Source organism: Amborella trichopoda, chromosome 7 (genome assembly GCF_054954075.1).
Source record: "Amborella trichopoda isolate Santa Cruz 75 chromosome 7, AtrichopodaSantaCruz75HAP2 v2.0, whole genome shotgun sequence".
Taxonomy (NCBI): domain Eukaryota; kingdom Viridiplantae; phylum Streptophyta; class Magnoliopsida; order Amborellales; family Amborellaceae; genus Amborella; species Amborella trichopoda.
The window spans coordinates 43,014,551-43,035,764 of record NC_142342.1 but is presented as its reverse complement, the minus strand read 5'-3'; the positions used below and the strand labels follow the sequence as shown (position 1 = coordinate 43,035,764).

The 21,214-nt window shown below is 35.5% G+C and overlaps 2 protein-coding genes and 2 pseudogenes across 6 annotated transcripts; all 4 read left to right on the top strand.

Annotated features, from left to right (window-relative positions):
- Positions 1-550: 550 nt before the first annotated feature.
- LOC18422922 (pentatricopeptide repeat-containing protein At3g62470, mitochondrial) lies at positions 551-5,282 on the top strand. Of its 4 annotated transcripts, none has more exons than XM_011627068.3 (3): positions 576-1,018; positions 2,535-2,599; positions 3,295-5,282. In XM_011627068.3, exons 2-3 carry the CDS (start codon positions 2,584-2,586, stop codon positions 5,193-5,195), a joined length of 1,917 nt encoding a protein of 638 aa, XP_011625370.1. In that variant the 5' UTR covers positions 576-1,018; positions 2,535-2,583; the 3' UTR covers positions 5,196-5,282. The 4 variants fall into 4 exon arrangements, with proteins under 4 accessions (XP_088727655.1, XP_011625370.1, XP_011625366.1 ...); XM_011627064.3 differs by having other exon boundaries at positions 606-1,018; positions 2,514-2,599; XM_088871528.1 differs by having other exon boundaries at positions 851-1,018; positions 2,345-2,599.
- A 1,402-nt stretch (positions 5,283-6,684) lies between these two features.
- LOC18422921 (putative receptor-like serine/threonine-protein kinase At5g57670) lies at positions 6,685-9,701 on the top strand (annotated as a pseudogene). Its single transcript, XR_016058752.1, has 7 exons — positions 6,685-6,846; positions 6,981-7,260; positions 7,530-7,690; positions 7,803-7,878; positions 7,982-8,117; positions 8,369-8,514; positions 9,684-9,701. The product of XR_016058752.1 is annotated as a putative receptor-like serine/threonine-protein kinase At5g57670 (transcript).
- A 4,725-nt stretch (positions 9,702-14,426) lies between these two features.
- LOC18423083 (membrane steroid-binding protein 1) lies at positions 14,427-20,360 on the top strand. The gene is made up of 2 exons (XM_006827673.4): positions 14,427-14,822; positions 19,656-20,360. The coding sequence occupies exons 1-2, from the start codon at positions 14,515-14,517 to the stop codon at positions 19,993-19,995; spliced, it is 648 nt and encodes a 215-aa protein (XP_006827736.1). The 5' UTR covers positions 14,427-14,514; the 3' UTR covers positions 19,996-20,360.
- On the top strand, positions 15,289-15,389 carry LOC148781447 (U2 spliceosomal RNA; annotated as a pseudogene).
- Positions 20,361-21,214: the final 854 nt, after the last annotated feature.

Here is a 21,214-nt window from a genome sequence, read left to right as displayed (position 1 = left end):
TAAAAAAACTTGATATTTTGAAGATCTTTTGAAAAACTTAGAGTTTTTGATGGATTTAAAAAATTAAAGATTGTTTGAAAAATAATATTTTAAATGCAGACTTATAATTATACCCTCGAGGAAGTCAGGGTTGGGCTAAGGTGTGGGGCTCACCCACCCCGTTGTGCCTTGTCTCAAACCCTGCCTTTATCTCGAATAGGGGTGGTTGGACCTGACCAGACCAGGGACCTGACAGGTAGATACGACCTCAGGTTCGGGTATGGGTTCAAATTTTAGATAGGTCAAGTTTATGTCAAAAATTTGGACCTAAATACTATTTGGGTTTAGATTAGGATCAAGATCCGACCTGAATAATATAAAGATTTAAATAATATTTTAATAATATTATTTGAAGTTTCACCCAAAATAATTTTCTCTTAATATTCAAAAGCAATAAATATTTCACCACGCACCCTTTTCGGCTGCAACTTTTTCTCTGTCCTTTCCTTCCCTCTCTCTCCTTAAAGGTGGAGTTAATTGTTTAAACCAAAAAAAAAAAAACTTATAGTCTGTCTCACATAAACTAGACACAATTATTTAAAGGAATCCAAAGCTTCTATTCACCCAATAAAAAAAAAAAAAATTAATACTCATTTCCCCTCCCCAAAGACCACTTGCCCAAGCACTTGTAACGGGCGCCTCTCCCTCTCTCCGGGACTGGGTTCCGGTGACATAGTAACTTTCGGGTCTGTGTCTGGGTCCCATAATACGTTTTCAGGTCAGGGTCAGGTTTGGCAGGACCAGACCTGAACCGTTGCCGCCGTCCGTTTCGGCTAAGTGAAGAAGGAGCCTTGTGGAGGGAAATTTTATTTCCCAAATTTGACCCCGTATGCGCGAAAGCTCTTTTGGACCTCTCTCTGTCTCTGATTCTCTCACTCGCAACTCCGCCATTACTGTTCCGTCAAACTCGTCAACTCCTGAACCCTCTCTAACTCATCTTCATCTGGTTAAGGAAGCAACCTGGTAGCTCGATCTCAAGGTGAGGTTCTCCTAGATCTCTTGATACTTGTTTTTGTGGCAATGATGCATTTTTTCTTTTTCCTTTTATCTTTAATTAATGCATTTTTTGGATATGAATTTTTTACAAGTTCTGTATGTACAAAATGCATATTAGTTGTTTTTATTACTGCATAATTTGTTTAGTTAGCAGCTGGATCTGGTGCTTTTTTTAACTAGGGCATTTGTTTTCGTTTAATTAGTTCATTTTTTTCTTTTTTTACTTAGAATTTCAGTAGTTAAGGTCTGGCTCTGGTCTCCCTACCATGAATTCATGTTTATAGATTTCCTTGGAAAAGATTGATTTATTTTTTATTTTTATTTTTGATTCATGGTTCATAATTTTGTAGAATCTCTTGCTTCTTGTGCTCTGCCATGGGCAAGATTCCTCATTCTTTTGTTGGCCTTTTAATTCAAATTTTGATTTAGTAGATATTAAATTTCTTGTTTGTTTTTGTTTGGAATTTAAAGTTTGTAGTGAGTTGTTAACGGTTGTTTCTGAAAAAAAAAAATATTTCGAAAGCGATGGATGAGGGTTCAGGGTATATGAGTAATAAGTGCTGTAAGAGAACTAGTATAGTTTTAGGCATTTAAGGCAACCACTGGTTCAAATGCTGTCTCCACAAGTTCTTATTTGAAAGTCTTTTGTGGAATTGCTTCAATTTTGAGTGAGAAATTTTTAATGGTTTATTATGCTGCCTCTGCAACTCTTTATTGTTAGTTTTGGTTGAATTGCTTGATTCTTATTGCTGCATCATTAATAGAATGTTAGTGCATTCGATTACTGTTTCTTCAGTCATTAGATTAGCCATGATGTATGCTTCTGGGCCCTAGACTATGATATATTGACATGGCTATTATTATTATATGGGGAGAACTTGTTGGTTTAAAAAGTTAGATCACAAAGGGTTTGTAGTTTTGAATGGGGTTTCTTGCATGGTTATATACCTGTTAGTGCACTGATATGGAGTGCTGTACAGCTGTTCTAAAGATCATATTCTTTTGACTTTCATTTTTCTTCTATTATGAAAAATTTATCAGAAAATTTATAATGTTATGGTATGGGGGTCATGTTTTCTCATTATTAGTATATGGACTTGGACAAAGAGGTCTAGCTATGTGTTTTTTGGGTGTCATACTTTATCAAGTTATACTCAGTTGGATGATGTGGAATTTATGCAATTCATACGTAGGATTGACTCACTACCAATGTAAAAAGGGAAATGCGCTGGTTTCCTTTGCTTACATAAAACATTATACATGCATACCTGGAACATGTAAAACTTGAGTTTTTCTTCTTTCAAAATAGAGTCGAAGTAATCCAATCCCGAGGATTGTTGTGTGTAAACATACAGAAACACATGAAGCATCAATATTCAATAAAATCAATCAGGTGAATGTCTGTTTTGCTTGGATAAGTCTTACTATGTGAGGGAGTCATTCTTTTAAATTTTTTGATCTCTCGTGACTCTTGTCAGCAAGAATATGTAATTTTCCAGGCCCAAGTACTGTTTGGTGTTTCAAGATTCTGGACCACCTCCAAGATCTATGCAGATGTTCCAATGTACTATTCTAATATTATCCCCAGATCTAAACTATATAATATTAACAACTGGGAAATGGAAAGAGACATTACTCAACTAGTGTCTTTACTGGGTTTTGTAAAAGGAGTGGGGCGGAGAGGGAGGGAGGGAGACATAGAGATATATCGGGGTATAGAAATTGATGAGTGTACTCGAATTGTGATTCAGGCGATGGATTAACTCAGTAAAGAAAAATGAATCAAGGGACACTGCTTGGTGGCATGTCCGATGACTCGGAAATAGATTTGCGCATGTAAGTAGCATGAGAGGAGACAAACCAAAATATATTTCCTAAGAATCACAATGCCTAATATTCTCTAGTAAATTAGGTTCCCTGTCCCTATTTTCAGTAATCGTGGTTCTTAGGAAATATATCTTTGTCCATCTACTCTCTTGCTCTTTACTGCAGCAAACCTAACTTCTGGGTCATCCGAGACACGCCAAGCAATCTTTCTCAATCCCTTTTTTGTTTACTGAGTTAATCTATCTCCTTGTATTGCAATTTCTATTACATTCATCGATTTCCATACCCCAGTATCTCCCTCCACCTCCCAACCTCATTAAACACTAGTTCACTGAGTTCTTTCTCTTTCCATTCCATGTTGTTAGTCTATCCCCACACCGATTTCACTCGTTTTTCTCTCTAATATACATGGCTGATGATTGATGTCTACAGTTGGACGAAGAAAGGAACTGCTGAGTTCTCATCTTACTCTCTTAAAGATCTGCACTGCCAATGGCTGCCAGGGACCCACGCCGGACATCACACTCTCTGGAGATGGCCCACAGCAACAACGACAACGAAAAGGAGGAGTTTGCAGATGGCGGGCGGGCCTTCTTAATGGTAGCCCTGTGCCCCTGCCTAACCATCCTTATCGTCCTCCTCATTGTCACCTCCATCATCCTCGTGGTCAAGTTCCACATTTTTTGTCACACCCCTCTCCACTCTCTCTCCAAAGCCTTCCTGAAAAAACAATGTGGTGGCCACTGATCATGAAACTCAAAACCAACTGGATTCACTCTTCTAGGGCTCTTTCGGATACTGATATGGAGACAACCAGTGAAGAAGAAGAGGAAGATAATGATGAAGAAAAAGGTGATGGAAATGATAGGGTCGAATCATTTAATGGCATTGATTCAAATGAAGTGGAGAGAATTTGCAAAGTAATCGAGGATCTATTAGGTTCAGATGGAAACATGGAAGCAGTTTTGGATCGGAGCAGTATCAGTGTGTCCACTCCTGTGGTGGTGAGCGTATTGAACAGGTTGCGCCATGCTTGGAAACCCTCATTTCGATTCTTTAGGTGGGCATCTGGTAAGTCGGGTTTCTCTCACAATTCAGAGACTTACAATGCGATGATGGGAGTTTTGGGGAGGACTCGACGGTTCGAAAGCATGGTGGAGATGCTTGAAGAGATGGGGAAGGTGCATTGCCTCTCCATCGAGACATTTGAGATTGCGATCAGAGCTTTTGCTCGTGCTAGAGAGATGAAGAAGGCAGTAGCCATGTTTGAATTGATGGGTAGGCATGGGTTTGAAGCGGGGATCATGACATTCAACAAGTTGATCGATTCTCTTGCTAGAGCTAAGCTTGGAAAGGAGGCACAAATTTTGTTTGAGAAGATGAAGGATCAGTTTAACCCAGATCTTAGAACATATTCAATCCTTCTCTTTGGTTGGAGCAAAGTGAAGAATTTATCCGAGGCAGGAAAGATATGGAACGACATGATTGATAAGGGTTTCAGGCCTGATATTGTAGCTTATAACACAATGCTTGAGGGGCTTTTCTTGGGTAATAGGCGTTCTGAGGCGATCAAGCTCTTTAAGCTCATGAAAGCTAAGGGCCCTTCTCCTAATGTGAGGAGCTACACAATTGTGATAAGACACCTTTGCAAAGGTAAAAAGATGGAGGAAGCCATGGATTTCTTCAATGAAATGCTAGCTAAGGGTTGTCTGCCCGATCCTGCAGTTTACACTTGTCTAATTGTTGGGTTTGGTAATGCAAGGAAGATGGACTGTGTTTATGGTTTGTTAAGAGAGATGAGAGAGAAAGGGTGCCCACCAGATGGTCGAACTTACAATGCACTGATTAAGTTGATGACTAATCGTAATATGCCTGGTGATGCAGCTAGGGTTTATAAGAAGATGATTGCGGATGGCCTTGAACCCACCTTTCATACGTATAACATGCTCATGAAGTCGTATTTTTTAGTGAAAGATTATGAGAGTGGGAGAGCTGTATGGAAAGAAATGGCTAAGAAAGGAATCTGCCCTGATGATAATTCCTACACTGTTTATATTGGAGGGCTCATAAGAGAAGGGAAATCTGACGAGGCTTGTAAGTACATTGAGGATATGATAAACAAAGGGATGAAACTACCTCAATTTGATTACAATAAGTTTGCAGCTGATTTCTCTAGAGCTGGGAAGCCTAATATACTAGAAGAACTTGCACAAAAGATGAAATTTTCGGGGAAGTTTGATGTTTCAAATATCTTTTTGCGTTTTGCGGATAGAATGAAGAGAAGGGTCAAAAGGAGAGATTCTGATCAAACTAGACAGCATAGGATGTTCTGAGTTTCCTCCTCTTGTTTGGAAGTATGGCTAATATTATTCATAGCCTTGTGTTGATATACTATTGTCCAACACTCAAAAAAAAAGAAAGATATATTGTTGTCCATTACTTTAGTACTCCCTGTATTTTGGGACTTTTCTGGCTAGTTTTTAACATGATGTGGTGCTTTAAACATAGAGGAAGAGTAAGTATACAAGTATACAATAAAAACTATTTACTTGTGGTTCAATAAGATCATGATCACCCTTAGTTAGTGTGAAGCTGGATGATTGATATTTTGCCATTGATCCTGTTAAAGTCTGAGAATATTTGTCTCGAACTGTCTAGAGAAATGACACACCCTTGCCACCCAATTTTATTTTTAACAGATAAGGGTGACTGCAACTTTCTTGTTCCCTGATAATGATCTTATAATATACAATCCCACAGACAGAAACACCTACCTTTAATTGTAACTTAATATATGTGAATACTTAATACATGTAAGGAAAAAGTTCACGACCAACTTTTTAATACAAAAGTAATCACCTCAAAAACCTAACAGCATGCTCTGCTATAATGTTTAAAATCCTTGCCAATCTCAAGATATATGGATATGAAAAAAAAAAAATTTAAATTTTAAAATAAGCAAACTATATAACAAAGCATTTGAACCATCCATTTTAAAAAATCTTTCAGTGTTTATAGATATACTTAATCTTGACTGTTATTTCAGCTTTAAGTTCCAATACCAGGGACAAAAATGGATTTTTAAGTTTTTTGAATTGTTTGCCGTTATGGACAATTTTTTCTAAATTCCCCCTTTCGTATGTTTCTCTCTTTTTTGAACTTTTAATATTATTGATATTTTAGTTGATTTTTTACCATTTTCCTTTGTTCTGAACAAAATTCTTGAAAGTTTTATCTTTAAACCTTTTTTCGGTTGTAAACTACTTGGACAAGTCCATTCTACTTGGCTCAAGCAGGACCTCCATTCTACTTGGCTCAAGCAGGACCGGTCTCGAGCCTGGGCTGAGTTTTTGAACCTCGCCAGCCACGATTTGAAAAATTTCCTGGTTTACTAGATTGAAAATCTCGAACCGACCTGACTGGTTGCAACAACCTATTTGTGAGCCTCCATAACTGTAGATCCAATATGGTCTGATTCGGATTGCTCATGTGCCGATCCAACTTGGGCAACTCTTTTTTTTTGAAAAAATGTTAATGGAAGATTTACATGAAGGAAATTACATCATTAGAACTTGGACAACTCCTGAACACCAATACAGTTACGAGTAGATACTGCATTGAAATGTACAATGCTTTCCATATTTACGAGAAATAGAAGGTTTTTAGTTAAGAAAGTGTATACAATTAGGGATCGTCCAGTTACAAATGTTTGGTTCACGTGAAATGTAATCCCCAACCCACAAGGTGGGGAGTAAGTCACTGGGGACCCGTTTCTCAGGCGGACGCAAAAAAAATTTGGGCCAAAAAAAATGACGGACGCAAAAAACCTGCGTCAAACCCTCGCACTCGCCCCTCTCAAAGCCCTCTTCTCACGGAACCCTCGCCCCTTTGTCACAGCCCCTGCGACAAACCCTTGCCCCTCTCTCACAACTCTCTGCGTCTTGCTTCTCCCACAACTTGCAAGCTTTCATCTTCTTCAATAAGGTAACGTTTTGTTTTTATTTATTTTTGCTGGTGTTCTTTTATTTTTTGCTGGTTTTTTTCTTTCCTATGGCAATGGAGTTTTGATTCATGCTTTAATGGAGATTGAATGGTCTCTCTCTAATTGTTGATTCCAGCTCAATGTGGGTTATGGACTATCAGATAACTTGGTGGGGAAGGTGGGGTATGCAGAGGTCTACAAAGGAGTTCTAAAAGATGGCCAAGAGATTTCTTTGAAAAGATTGACCCAAGCTTCGAGTGATGAACAAAAAGAAAAAGAGTTCTTAACAGAGCTTGGAACAATCGGCCACATTTGCCACCCCAACGTTTCCTCTCTTATCGGTTGCTGCATCGACAATGGCCTCCATTTGATCTTTGAATTCTCAGCTCATGGTTGTGTCTCTACTCTTCTCCATGGTAAATAAATTAAACCCAAAATTTTTCTTCTCATTCCCATTTTCTTTTCATTTAAATGTCCTAAACTCCTGATTAATAAATATTTTTGGGTTCTTTTCTTTCTCTTTTGAATATCAAATTCTTGGCATTTAAATGTTCTAGTTGAGTTTTTTTCCTTTGTATGGAAATGTCCTAATTACTAGAATTTTTTTTTTTTGTCCTTTCTCTGGTTAAGTAGACTGTCTAGTTGATAGAGAGTTAAAATGGGTATATTTTGGATTTTAGATGAGAATTTACTTGTGATGAATGGAGGATAAGGTATAAGTTGGTTATAGGAACAATGAGAGGCCTCCATTACCTGCACAAAGGTTGTCAGAGAAGAATAATACACAGGGATATCAAGGCTTTGAATGCTTCGAATGTTCTTCTCACTGCCGATTTTGAGCCACAAGCAATTGTTCATGTTCTTTTTTTCTTTCCTTTTTCATTAATGAAAGCATTGATTAAGTCCAGCGTAACTCCAGCTTTCTCATATTTCCTATGAATTGTTTTGTTTATATTAGATTTCAGACTTCGGATTAGTGAAATGGCTTCTCAGTGGACCCATCATTCTGTAACTCCCATAGAAGACACTTTTGGGTGAGTTTGTAGTCTCAATTCCTCTGACTCTCTGCAATTTTTGGTTTTTAAAGCTAAAAACATTATGGGGTTGAAGGCCGAGGCCCTCATGAACAATGTGCAGATACTTAGCACCCGAGTATTTCATGCAAGGGATTGTGGATGAAAAGACCGATGCCTTTGCATTCGGTGTGTTTCTACTAGAAGCCATCTCTGGTCGAAAACCTGTCAACGGGTCTCAGCTTAATTTATTTAACTGGGTAAATTTCTGTAACTTTTTCTCGTTTGCTGGATTTCTCTCTATACAATTTTGGGGTCCTCAGCCAAAAAAAAAAGACAGAAAAAAAGGATGCATTTTTTGGGTACTCCAATTCTTGAGCTTTGAGTATTTACATTACAGGTACAACCTTGTTCTGAAACTGGATACATTTTATACTTTTTGCACTTCTCTGTGGAAGGTCATTTTCCATTTTTTGGGTTTTTTCTGAGCTTTTGAAATATTTTCTTACAGGCCCAGCTTTATTTGGAAGCTGGGGATATTCATAGTTTGGCAGATCCAAGGCTTCAAGGTCAATATGATGTTCAGCAATTGGATATTAAAACCATGCATCCTTGTGCATTAGGCCTTCTGCCATGTGGAGGCCATCCATGAGTGAGGTAATGATCTCCTTTTCTTCCTCTCCTTTGGTCATGCTATAGATATGAAATTGGGGTTTCTCATTATATTGTTAAAATTAAAAAAATACAAACTTTGGCTAATCAAAGTATAAATCATTTTCATATTCACTAAGCAGGTATTACTTTGTTTTGTATCAAGTCTGACTATAGTTTTTCTAATGCAATTATTTTATGCAGCATGAGTGTTATACATTTGATTGTAGAACACAACTGATCTAGTCTGATATTTTATAAGGCTAATGAGGAAAAAAGAAAATTTGACAAATGAAAAAGGGTTTCTGGCTCTTGGGTTGGTGATTAAGTTGGCCCATATAACTCGAATCGCAACTACACTACCAAACAAAAGAAAGAAAATCAAAATAATAAAAGAATGATTCGAAAGGTTTCTCATGACTTCCCAAGTTTTTGACTTGAGAGGTGGCATTTTCTTCATAAGGGTGACCCTAGATGTATGGTTCACAAAAGTTTTGCCGATTGTTCTTCTCATTATTAATGTTCAAATCATATTGTTCCTTTGATGACCGTTTTTTTTGAGGGAACTCTCCAATTTTTTTTTTTTTTTAATATGTTGACTGAGGAACTCTCCTAATTTTGTTGTCTCAAAGTCAATATGACTGTCCATTTTGGGACAACTCCTTTATTTTATCTTGGTCATTTTGGTTTGTATGATTTCTGTCTCATAGAATTTGGGGCATCATTATATTCAGAGCACCATAGTGGCGTAGTTTCACAGCAAATTTTGGGAAAATCAAGAACCTTCTGCTGACTGATATAGCACAAATGAATTCCAAATGGATACAAGGCATGGTAGTTGACTTGTATGTGCTGTAGTTGAACCACCATCAGCAAGGAAAAGAGAAATAAAAAACAGAGGAAATGATGCAACAGTTTTCTCTTATTTAAATATAATTTCTACAAAAATGTAGAATCTATAAAGCATAGATTAAATATAAATTTATATAACTTACCTGTATATACACACACACACACATGTATCTTTGTATTAATGGGGGAATAAGTTTGCATGCATATATATATGTTCTCCTGCTTTTGTGTGTGCGTGAGAGAGAGAGAGAGAGAGAGAGAGAGAGAGAGTTTGGATGGCTTCTAAGGAATTAATAGATCACTTAAATCATCTCTCATTACAGGTATTGGACTATGACTGAGCCAGAGCAAGAGGACCACTTTTTGGGGATTTGATGATCTCGAATGTGACAGTCCCTTCTTGACTCCACCTCGCACTCTTACCAGTAGCTGAGAGAAATTTTACCTTATTATCAAGATCTCACCTGTGTATAAAATAGTCCCGTCTCTTTCGATTCCCCTTGCTTTCCCATTGTTTTTTGTCATTTGCCATGGGACTGTTTGGATCTCCCCTACATTGGTACACCTTAAAACGTTAAACCGAAGATTTTCTAAAATTTTAGTCCCAAAAGATTATTATACCGTGTATCTGTACATAGAATAATGTGATTCCATCACCTCAATCAACTTGTGCTTCTTTTTTTTTTTTTGGCACTAAGACTACTTTCAACATGTATGTATGAATGTGATTCCATCACCTCAATCAGCTTGTGCATCTTGTTATCTTTCTATGAACAAGGTTGGTTATGATATATGGTGATTGTGATCTATGGTTGTAGTTTGAGATTGATTGTTGTGCAACATATCTTATTTATTGATTGCTTTTGGGTTTGCCAGTGCGTGTGCTAGGGTATCTTTTACATTTCTCCCTGTGTCATTCTCTTTTCCATGATGTTTATTAGAAGATAGTGCGCATGAAATCCTTCTAAAGGGTTATTATCTATTTCTTGCATGGATGTGCTACATTTCAGCCCTTTCCTTTGATGTTTAAAAAAAAATGTGGGTTGGTTTGCTTTTTGGGGTCAAACTTTAAGGATACAACCCTTGACCTCCCACCTCAATATGTGAACCATTTGAAACTCTAAGTCAGTATCGTCATTGCAACATGCATATTACACAACTGTATCAGGATGACAAGAGTTGTCCTCACTGATGAGGAGTCAAGGTTTGAAAATGCGGTATTGGAACATGCTGATCAAATGGTGTGACCAGCCATAGCTCCTAATGAGGACAAGGATGACGTTGCTACATAATTGTGAAGAAATTGCTAATGCAATATGGGAGCAATATCGATATAGGGTTTAGGATGCAATAGTTGTGATGATATTACATTCTTTTCTTTTTTTATTGTATTTGTACTTCTGTTATGTATTTCGAGATTGGATATGGACATCATGCATTAAAGATGTCTGCATACATTGGAATGGAAAAAGTATCCTTAAAATTTGTACTGCAAATATTTTTTCATTAATCTTACAACATATAGATTAAAAAAAGACAAAGAAAAAAACCACGGACTTTTAATGTGGTTCTTAAAATTACATATTATTTTTAATAAAGTGAACTAAACTTAGGATCTAAATCATCTATTTTTTTTAAACATAATACAAATTGAATGTTTTAAAAAAATCATCTTAATGGGATGTATGTCGGTATCAAATCGATTATATTTGCAATTGAACAGTTAAAAATAGGTATTAATCCAAAAATCTAGGTAATAGTTTACCTATGGATTATCAAACATAAGATATTAGTTACACAGTAATTCCAGAAACTGGTTATCCAATGTGAAGCAAACATGAAAAATACAGGATTGGAAACCTATTGCACAGAAAACTGTTTGCAAATGAAAAACTGTTTTTTAAACCGTTACACACGAGTATTTATGATAGGAAAAGTGTTTTTTTGTGAGTCAGTGAACGCAATAGCTCACTAATCCGCAAGCTTCCATCTGTTATGAAAAGTGCACCAGACCAAAATAACATGAGACGGTGCAAAAAAAACTCCCTAAAAAAAAACATATTTCCAATTAAATATTATTTTTTCTCGTATTCATGATCACCTTGTATTATATCATGATTTCCTAATAAATTGGATCAAAATCCATCTTGAAGATGGATTTTAGCGGGGGGAGGCAAGAGCACGTATGAGTTGGCTGATCCAGAGAAACCCCATCCTTTATAATATTGCGGTAAGATTTTATACTCCTGTAGGACTATACTGGCCATACGCTTCCTCGGGTAAAGCCCAATTCAGAAGTGCTTTTAGGACCCTTTTTGGGGATTATACTGGCCATATACTTCCTCAGGTAAAGCCCAATTCAGAAGTGCTTTTAGGACCCCTTTGGGGATTATACTGACCATATACTTCCTCGGGGTAAAGTCCAATTTAGAACTGCTTTTAGGACCTTTTTGGCGGTGTACCCTCTACAACCCATAGAGTACCTTCATGAACTATCTATATAATAATCTCTCAAGATTGAAAACAGTCCAATCTTTTTAAAGACAAAATCTTCGTGTTAGAAAACTCAAAATTAATTTTTTTTGCTTTTAAAAATAATCTATTAATTTTTATGTGGTTCCTAAAATTTCAAACTGCAAAACAAAAAAATCGCCCAAGTGGGTGTTTCCAATAAAGGAGTAGATGCACATTATATGTTCCCATGGGAGCATGGTATACATGCTCATGTATTTAATTAGTTTCGAATGAAGGAATAGATCGGCAAAGGCAAAAGAATTAGAGAGAGAAAAAAAAGATAAATATTAAAAATAATTAAAATCATATAAAAGAGATAAATATTAAAAAAAATTAAAAAGAGAAAGAAGAGAAACATAAAAAAAATTAAAGATATAAAAGAGATAAATATAAACAGTAGAAAATAGTTTACGGGATTTTGAATTCGGTATAACATGGTTAGGTTTAGGTTTTACGGTATTTAAAATGCCGTATAGCGTTTTAGTTTTTGCCGTTTTAAAAAAATGACAATGGAAGAAAATAAGTACGGATGAGGTTTATGAAAAGTAGAGGTGTTTTTTTAAAAATATATTTGTGATAATTTTTCAAAATAAAAGATATTTTAGTCATTGTAATCCCTCCGCAAGAGAGAGAATCTTGTCCGTTTCTCTCCTTATAAATTTTTTTTCTCTCCTCCAGTAGTCCAAAATTGGTCTTCTATCCCTATCTTCTCTTTCTAAAAACAGTCCAAAGTTGTTCCTCTCTCATTAATTCACCGTTCGGATTGGAAATGCGTTTCCATAGACGATGTAGCTAAATTTAAGTCCTTCCTCTCCCCGTTTGGTTCCCTGTAAATGGGACAACGGAAATGTCTATCTCTTGGGATTGGTATTTCCTGAAAAATAGATATATACTGTTGGATAGCATTTGACAATGACTCGCAAGGCGTGATCTTTATTATTTGGATTGCCTGAAAGATATATTTTTAAGATATTCAAAAAATTTCATTGTATTGTTATTTTTTTAAGTACAATAATCACGACATCCCACTTTATTTTACGAGACGTGCATTCAAACATTAACATCATAACTATAATAATTAAATAATATTATAATATTATTTTATTAATATTAATATGATGTTATAATATTATTATGATAATGAGTATAATATAATAATAATATTATATTATCATTGTGTTATTATTATAATAAATATAATAATATTATTAGAATTTTTATAATATAAAATATTACTTTATTGGGATTAATATGATATTACTATTATATTATAATAATATTATAACAATATTATTATATTATAATAATATTATAATTTAATAGTATAATATCATATTTATAATAATTATTGTCATCATTATCTAAATCATATCCCAATTTATTAGGGTTTGTTAATTATAATAATTATATAATACTATACACTATTTTTAAGCTTTAAATTTTATAATTACAGATGAAAATATACTTTAAGACAATCACAAATATTTCTAGTATTTGAAACCACATTTTTTTACATTATTTAAAGGTGCGTTTTATTTTGATTGTTTAGAGCCTCGGTCCTATACAAACTGCACCCTAATTGTATGAAATCAATTTTTTTTTTTTTCACAACCATAATGCTCAACTCAAGATGATTGATGTAAAAGTTTTCTAATGCTTGAATTACAATTTTTTATGAGTTATAAAGTGAGGTTTTACTTACTTTGATAAAGTTGCAGCTCTATCAAACTATTTTTCTTTATATCGATGATCTTGGCTTGACCATTATGGTTGTAATAAAAAATAAAGATTTCAAGCTTTAAAAATATGATTATTGTAACAAATTATTTAGACCATTTATTGCGCCCTAAAAATAAGTATTCATATATCCATAAGATCTTTATCATTTTTTGAGTTTCAAATTTTATTATTGGTGTTAGAAATTAATTTTAGAGCCATCGTAGAGATTTCCGTGACCAAATGTATTTTTCAGACAAGGATTTGAGATAAGGCTTTATTTTGTTTTCGTAAAGCCTCAACCTAATAGAAACCTCATCCTAATATTAATAGGCATTAGGGCCTCTGTGTTTAACTTTAAATTTCAAGAAATGTCAATTCCACCCAAATAAGTGGAATTGGCATTTCCTCAAACGTAGCTTAAAATGAAGATACAAGACTTCCGGCGGAACTATCAATTCCATATTTATAAGTAACCAAACAGCAGCTCGGGTTGTTTCTATGGAAATGAGACTCCAAGGGTCCTATTTTCAGTAAGCCAAACAGGCCCTTAGGTACTTGGCATCTTCTCTCTCCTCCATTTCTCTCTCTAAAATTAAACCACAAAGTCTCTTTCTCTCTCTAAATTTAGCTCTAATTCCTTCCCGACACCGTAAGGAGTTGATCTGTTTTCTAGCCTCTTTTTGCACTCTCTTTCTACCCTTTTTCTTGCCATCCTCTCCCAATTTTCTCTCTCTAAAATGTCGATTCTTTTCTCAATTTTCTCTCTCTACAATATTAAAATCATTTCGAACTTTCGATGCCCCTCAAAAGCAGCTCCTCTTTCTCGTCTAGTCAAGGCGATATTTCTCCTCCCAATTTTCTCTCTCTAAGACAGTAAAATCGTTTCGATACTCTCAAAAGTAGCTCCTTTCTCTCTCTAAAATGGCTCCTCTGCAACTCTGGGAGACCTTTAAAGAGGCCATTACTGCGTACACAGGTCTGTCGCCTGCAACTTTCTTCACTGTCGTGGCCATAGCTTTGACCCTTTACCATTTGGTCTCCGGTTTTTTTTCGACCCCAAGCGTTCGAGCCTCTCCGAGAGAGGCTTTGGAAGAGGTGGAGCCATTGCCTCCTCCTGTTCAGCTCGGCGAGATCACCGAGGAAGAGCTCAGCGCTTACGATGGATCAGATCCTAAGAAACCCCTATTAATGGCCATCAAAGGACAGATCTATGATATCTCTCAATCCAGGTCTCTCTCTATTTCTCTATGGATACTCTCTCTCTCTCAATCCGTCTCTCTATGGATACTTTCTCTCTCAATCCGGGTGTTTCTCTATAAGCGTTCTCTCACACACATCTAGGTCTCTCTGTGAATCGCTTTCTCTCTCTCTGAATCCTGTTTTCTATTATGAATATTCTCTCTCTGAATCCAGGCTCTCTTAATATTTTTCTCCGTGATTTTTTTGTGAAAATTCTTGGTTATTTTGCCATGAATTTCTGAGTTTCGTAGTTGGATTCCCTGCTAACTTATGCCTTTAATTTATGTGGATTTTTTTCCATTAATTCGTGTGTTTGATATTTGGGTTCTCCACATAATTTATTTTGATTTGTGTGAAAATCTTTTATTCTTTTTCCCACGGATTTCTAGATTTCATATTTAAGCTATATTTTCTATTGTGTCAAAATAAATTATTGCAATATTTCTTAGTTTTATCATACCTTTCTTGGCCTTTTAGCTAAGAGCAATCGTAGTATCTGTTCTTGTCAGTTTAATGTTTCTTAACTTTAGTTATTGTATTTGCGGTTCGTATGATTCTTGGATTTTGCTGTGATTTAGGGGTTTGTGATTATTCTCTAATTAGATTCGACCATAAATTGTCAAATACTGTTTTTTTTTTTCTTTTTATCACTCAGAAAAATTCCTTTACTTTTTATTTTATTTTATCCAGTTTTACTGGTTCATATATTGTGGTTGGAGGACTAATGCCTTTAAGTGGTATTTTTGAAGTAGTATTATTGTGGTGGTGGTAGTTGTATCCCTAATGGTGTTGCTTAAAAAGTCAGACTCGAACTCCAAAGTATCAGGGGTCTTAGGCTGAGGCCCCCTGGTGCGGCTCGGATGATTCCTAAGTCGGACTGGGAATTTGTACAAGGAAATCGGAAATTGGAAAACTTCACCCTCCCAATGTGATCTGACGTGGGGTGGGGTTCCTGATTTGGATTTTGGATGGGCAAGTTTTGGATCACTGGTCCCTAACACTATTATCACCATCATTCTATCATCATATAATGGGTATCACAAAGCTATTTTATTACATCATATCCTCCCCAGTCAATGAGTATCAAAGAGCAACTTTTCATGAAATAAGCCGCATTTTTATTTTACTTTTATTCTATCACAAAACCATTTTCTTTTTGTTATTTCTTCTTTCACATCTAACATAATATGAAAGAATAATTATGGACTGTGGCATTATTTAGGCGATGCAGGGATTTCCTAAAAGCTGGGTTCGGAAACTTGTCGTGGCCAAGGTGAGTGACTCGCACTTGGCCGAGTCATTTACAACCAAAAAGAGGTCAAAAGAAATCGTAAATAAAATAAAATAGTTAAGAAAATAAAAAATAAAAGAGGTAATAGAGAGAATTAGAAGACTAAGAAGATGAAAAATTTCCATAAACCCATTGGTTATTGAAATTATTTATTTAGGTATTAAATATTTCCATAAAAGTAAATAAAAGGGAAAACATATATAAGTTCTCAAATCATCATAAAAACTACCAAAATCATCTAAAATTTCATTTCTAACAAATATAATGGTGTTTCCCAAGTTTTCTACTGTTTTTTTTTTTTCATTTATATTGTTTCCGACTTTTATGAGGGTGGGTTCAGCCTCGCCCATAGGACGAATCTGAGTTACTTGCTCGAATCCTGGAACACTGCCTAAAAGTTCATCAGATGTTTAATTACGCCTACAATGTTATAGATTTTCCAAATTAAGTTAACTTCCTTAAGATATGGGTGATAGACATAATAACAATAAAAAACACAATGCCTTCATTGTTATAGATTTTCCAAATTAACTATAATACTCTAGGTATTGGGTCATCACATTGCACCCACCTAATGATATTCAGTGAATTTCCCTCTAGTAACTTTTCTGAAAAATAATAGAACATAGGCAGAAAAAAGCTATGTTGCATGGATATGGATAAGTGTCAGTGTAGGACACGGACATAGGGTGTCCGATTCTTCGAGCCCTAATAAGTAACGTAGGATTCAATGTCATATGTATATATATATTTGACATTGAATGCAAAGTATGAAGAAGAAATAGCAAGATCTTTTCTTAATTCACAGAAAAAAGAAAGAGTTTAGTGCTTGTTAATGAATGCATGGTTAGAATTAAATAAATTCTAATTCTATTTATGTGATTAATAGTAAAAGCAACAAGTTCTTTCCAGTATTATTGAACTTGAAGAATCCATACCCTTACACGTGTTCGTAAGTATCGAAGATGGGTACAGGACGCTTGTCGAAGAATCCATGTAACATAGGGAAAAAGGAAAGTAGGATGATACCATTAGTCCTATACGCAAAAGGTTTTTAGTCTTTGACACTGTGGAATAGCACATGCCCACCAGGCAAACTCAAGTGTAGCAGAAAGGAGAAGTGGCTTCTTCCCCTGTGAAAGGTTATCTCAAAATTTAATTCTACTATCATCACCCACCTTACTGCTTATTTGAATCTTCTAACTCCCCTCTACCTTATCTTTTTCCTCTATATGTTTGTTATTGTTGCACACAATGAATTTGAAACCCTTGCTACCACTTTTGCGTAGTCACTCTCACTAAATTCTCTTCACTTTGTTATAAGAAAAGGAGGAAAAGTTCTCTCCATTTTCTCTCCTAATAATACTTCTTATTGTTGCATACAATGAAATTTGAAAGCCTTGCTGCCACCTTTCCAAAGCAACGCTCACTAAATTCTGTCCAATACAAGAAAAGGGGGAAAGGTTCTCTCCAACTTCTTAGCCACATGTCTCAACATCTGATACAGGGACATGACCTACCATTAAGTTCATATCCTTGTATCAAATTTTTGTTTTTCCTTGAAGGTATGTCCTTGTGGTATATGTCATTGTGTGGATGGATCATGTTTATTGAACCCACTTCCACAAATGTCTTGTAACATCTAATATAAGGACCACAGGTGTTACAAGTCATTTGTCTGAGTGGGTTCAATAAGCATAATCCATCCTCACAATGACATGTATAGGTTCTTCTGCTAATCGGTCTACCTTCATTGCATTCTAAACTGGATACCACAAGCTTTCTTAAGATTTTTGGCACAAAGGTAGAGATCCAAGTGGCGATGAGTGTGTTGTTAACATTCTGAGATGGATAACCATAGGTCCCCTATTTATTTATTTTTTATTTTTAAGGAAAATGGTAACCCTCAATTTTAAAACCCTCAATGTCAAACATGAACCACGACAGTTCTTTTTTTTGTTTGTAAAGATCTTAATAACACATGAGTCTCCTTAATGATGTTGTGGGAAAGCTCTTTGGTGATGAGGATCGATAGAAATATGATGAAAAATCATATCAGACTCCTGTAGACCGAGATTGATAAATAGGCCAGCAAAAAATCATATCAAACTCCTGTAAACTGAGACTGATAAATAGGCCAAGGAAAACATCCATTGGTACAAATACCCCACCTATTTGTGAAATCCATAATTTCAATGAGGTTATTTAGGAATTCCTAGTTCCTTCAATTATTTTCTCCACCCATGCTTCTTCCTGTACAAGTCCTGCTTCTTTGTGCAACCATTGCACATCAATACAACATTTCCTAGGACCTTCTTCAGTCTCATGGAGAGGACTTTGGCCAAGATGTTAAGTGGCCAATCTGATTCTAATAATCATAATGTGATGTTAGTTAACTGGTTGATGCATCACTCTATTGCTGTTTTCTTTTCCAAATATATAGCTTTTGTCAATGAAATAGCACAAGTAATTATTGATCTTGATATTGATGTTCATACCACATTTCCTAAGACTTTCTTCAGTCTCGAACTCTGGCTAAGATCTTATGTGCCCAAGCTGCTTTAGTTATGAGAAAGCGATTTAGTTAACTGGTTGATTGTGTATTATTTTTTATTTCTGTTTTCCTTTTCCATATAAATAGCTTTTGCTAATGAAATATTATCATAGCTATAAGTATTTATTGACCTCACTGTTGATGTTTATCTTTATTCTTAATGTCATTGTAAAAATTTCAAAAGAAGATGTATTAGATTTGTTACGATGACATTAAAATGTTTGTCTTTCTGTATGTTATTTTCCATTCTTGGCTATGGACAGTGTTTGTCATTGATTCTGCTAATATGACAGTTCGTAATGGTTTTTTCTACTCCAAGAGTTGTCTATCTGTCTCTTAGTTTCTATTCTGAACCATGGACAGAGTTTCTTACTAATTGTGCTAATATGATGGTAGAGGGTGACATATCTTTCATTCCATGTTTTGAGTTGTGCTTTCCATTGCCAAATTGTACAGTGGTATTAAAATTGATAGCAAATATTGTTAGTGCTGCTGCTGGTGCTGCTTTTGTTCTTGTTGTGTAGAGGGTTGGGGTTTGAAAAATGAAAAAGTAGTTTATTTTTAGGTTTTTCCAAGTGGTTTGGCATGTGCATCGGGGTTCCTTTAGGCTAACTTCTTTTGGTGATTCTTGGGGCTAATTTCATGAAGTTGGATTATTGATACAAAACTTTAAGTTTCTAATTACAGTTTTAATTTCTAATTCCAATAATTAATATTCTCTCATTTTTTGTTGCGGTTTGAGGTTTTTATATTGTTATAGGCACCTGCTGATTGTTTTTCTAGATCTTATGTTATTTTCATGCTGTTAGTAATATGTCGCCGCTATCATTATGTTATGAGATAAGTTGCTGTCAACAAAATCCTCCTTATCAAATAAAAAGGTCACCACTTGTGAAAAGGAAATTGTTGACTCTTACAAAAACAAAATTCTTAATGTCTGAAGCTTGGTTTATTCTTTTGCTTTATATATTTGGACAGAATGTTTTATGGGCCTGGGGGACCATATGCACTCTTTGCTGGCAAAGATGCAAGTAGAGCCCTTGCCAAGATGTCTTTTGAGAAGGAGGATTTGACAGGTGACATCGAAGGCCTAGGGCCTTTCGAGCTCGATGCTCTCCAAGATTGGGAGTATAAATTCATGAGCAAATATGTCAAAGTGGGGCAGATTAAGAAGGAAACAGTACCCGTGACTGATGGGTCTACCGGTGAAGCCCCCGAAACAACTGACAACACTGAAAAAGTTGTAGAAGATGCTCCAAAAGAAGCGCCAGTCGAGAATTCTCACTCCGAGGAAGTGAAGGAAGGGGCTAAAGAGTGAGCTCTTTGCATTGTTTTCCTGTGTCATAATTATAGTGGGTTTCTCATTTTATTTATGTAATGTTATGTTTGTTTAGTTCAAAGAAACTTGCTATAGAATATGAAATCTTCAGTAGTGGATGTAGACCTCACTGGATTTTACGATATACGCACTTCTTGTGGTTGAACAGTGTCAGAACTGTGTAACCAGAGATGGTTTGGTGAATAAGTTATTCAAGTGTCTCACTCTAGAATTTTCATGAAGGGAACGGTTTTTTCGAGTTATGTATTTTACTCAATCATAGACTTTGAAGAAAAGTTATCTTTGTTCATGTAGTCAATAAACTCTTGTTATGGTATAAAGAGGCTTTAGTTTATGTTATAAAATACTGGCTTGATGCATTGAAAGAAATCATAGAGCAAACTTGACTTGAAATAGTCGGTGAATATATATTGTTGGCTTTGAGTGGGTTTCTTTTTCCAGAATCTTTTTGAGTTTCTTATTCCAGAATCTTGATTATCTTCATTTGTCATGAATGCTTAGTTCTGCTACTGAGAACCTTGATGAGTTGAATGCAAGTCATATACCAAACATATAACTTGGAATAGTTGATGCATGAAAGCTACTCGCATCGAGTTTGTTATTGGTTTCTCTGGAACTTTTGAGTTTCTCACTCTAGAATTTTGATCATCTTCGCTTCGAGTTTGTTAGTAGTTTCTAGGAAACTTTTGAGTTTCTTACTCTAGAATCTTGATAATCTTTGTTTGTCATGTCTTCTAAATTTTGCTACCGAGAACCTTGATGCGTTGTATGTAGTCACAGAGCAAACGTGTAACTTGGAATAGTTGATGCATCATGCATGGTTACTTTTTGCCAGTTTGTTATCGGATTTCTTGGAAATTCTCTTCTTGTTTGGCTGTTGTTATGGGGGTACTGTTGCATGTTTTGCATCTCTCTCTCTCTACATTGGGAATGGGGCTGGGTCGTAGTGGTAGCTATTCCCATACCATAGTCAGTCATCACATTTGACAACACCCTACTAATACCTTAAAAAAAAACACCACCCTACTGATACATTCAAAAAAAAAAAAAACTAATTCCTAAATTATTTGAAAAAATAGGTCCATGAAACATTAAAACAAAATTTAAAATCAAAATGGATGGAATCCAGTCGCATTGATATCCCATCCCAATTCAAGCACTTCCACAAACATGCGTTTACCCATAATAAGATTAATTT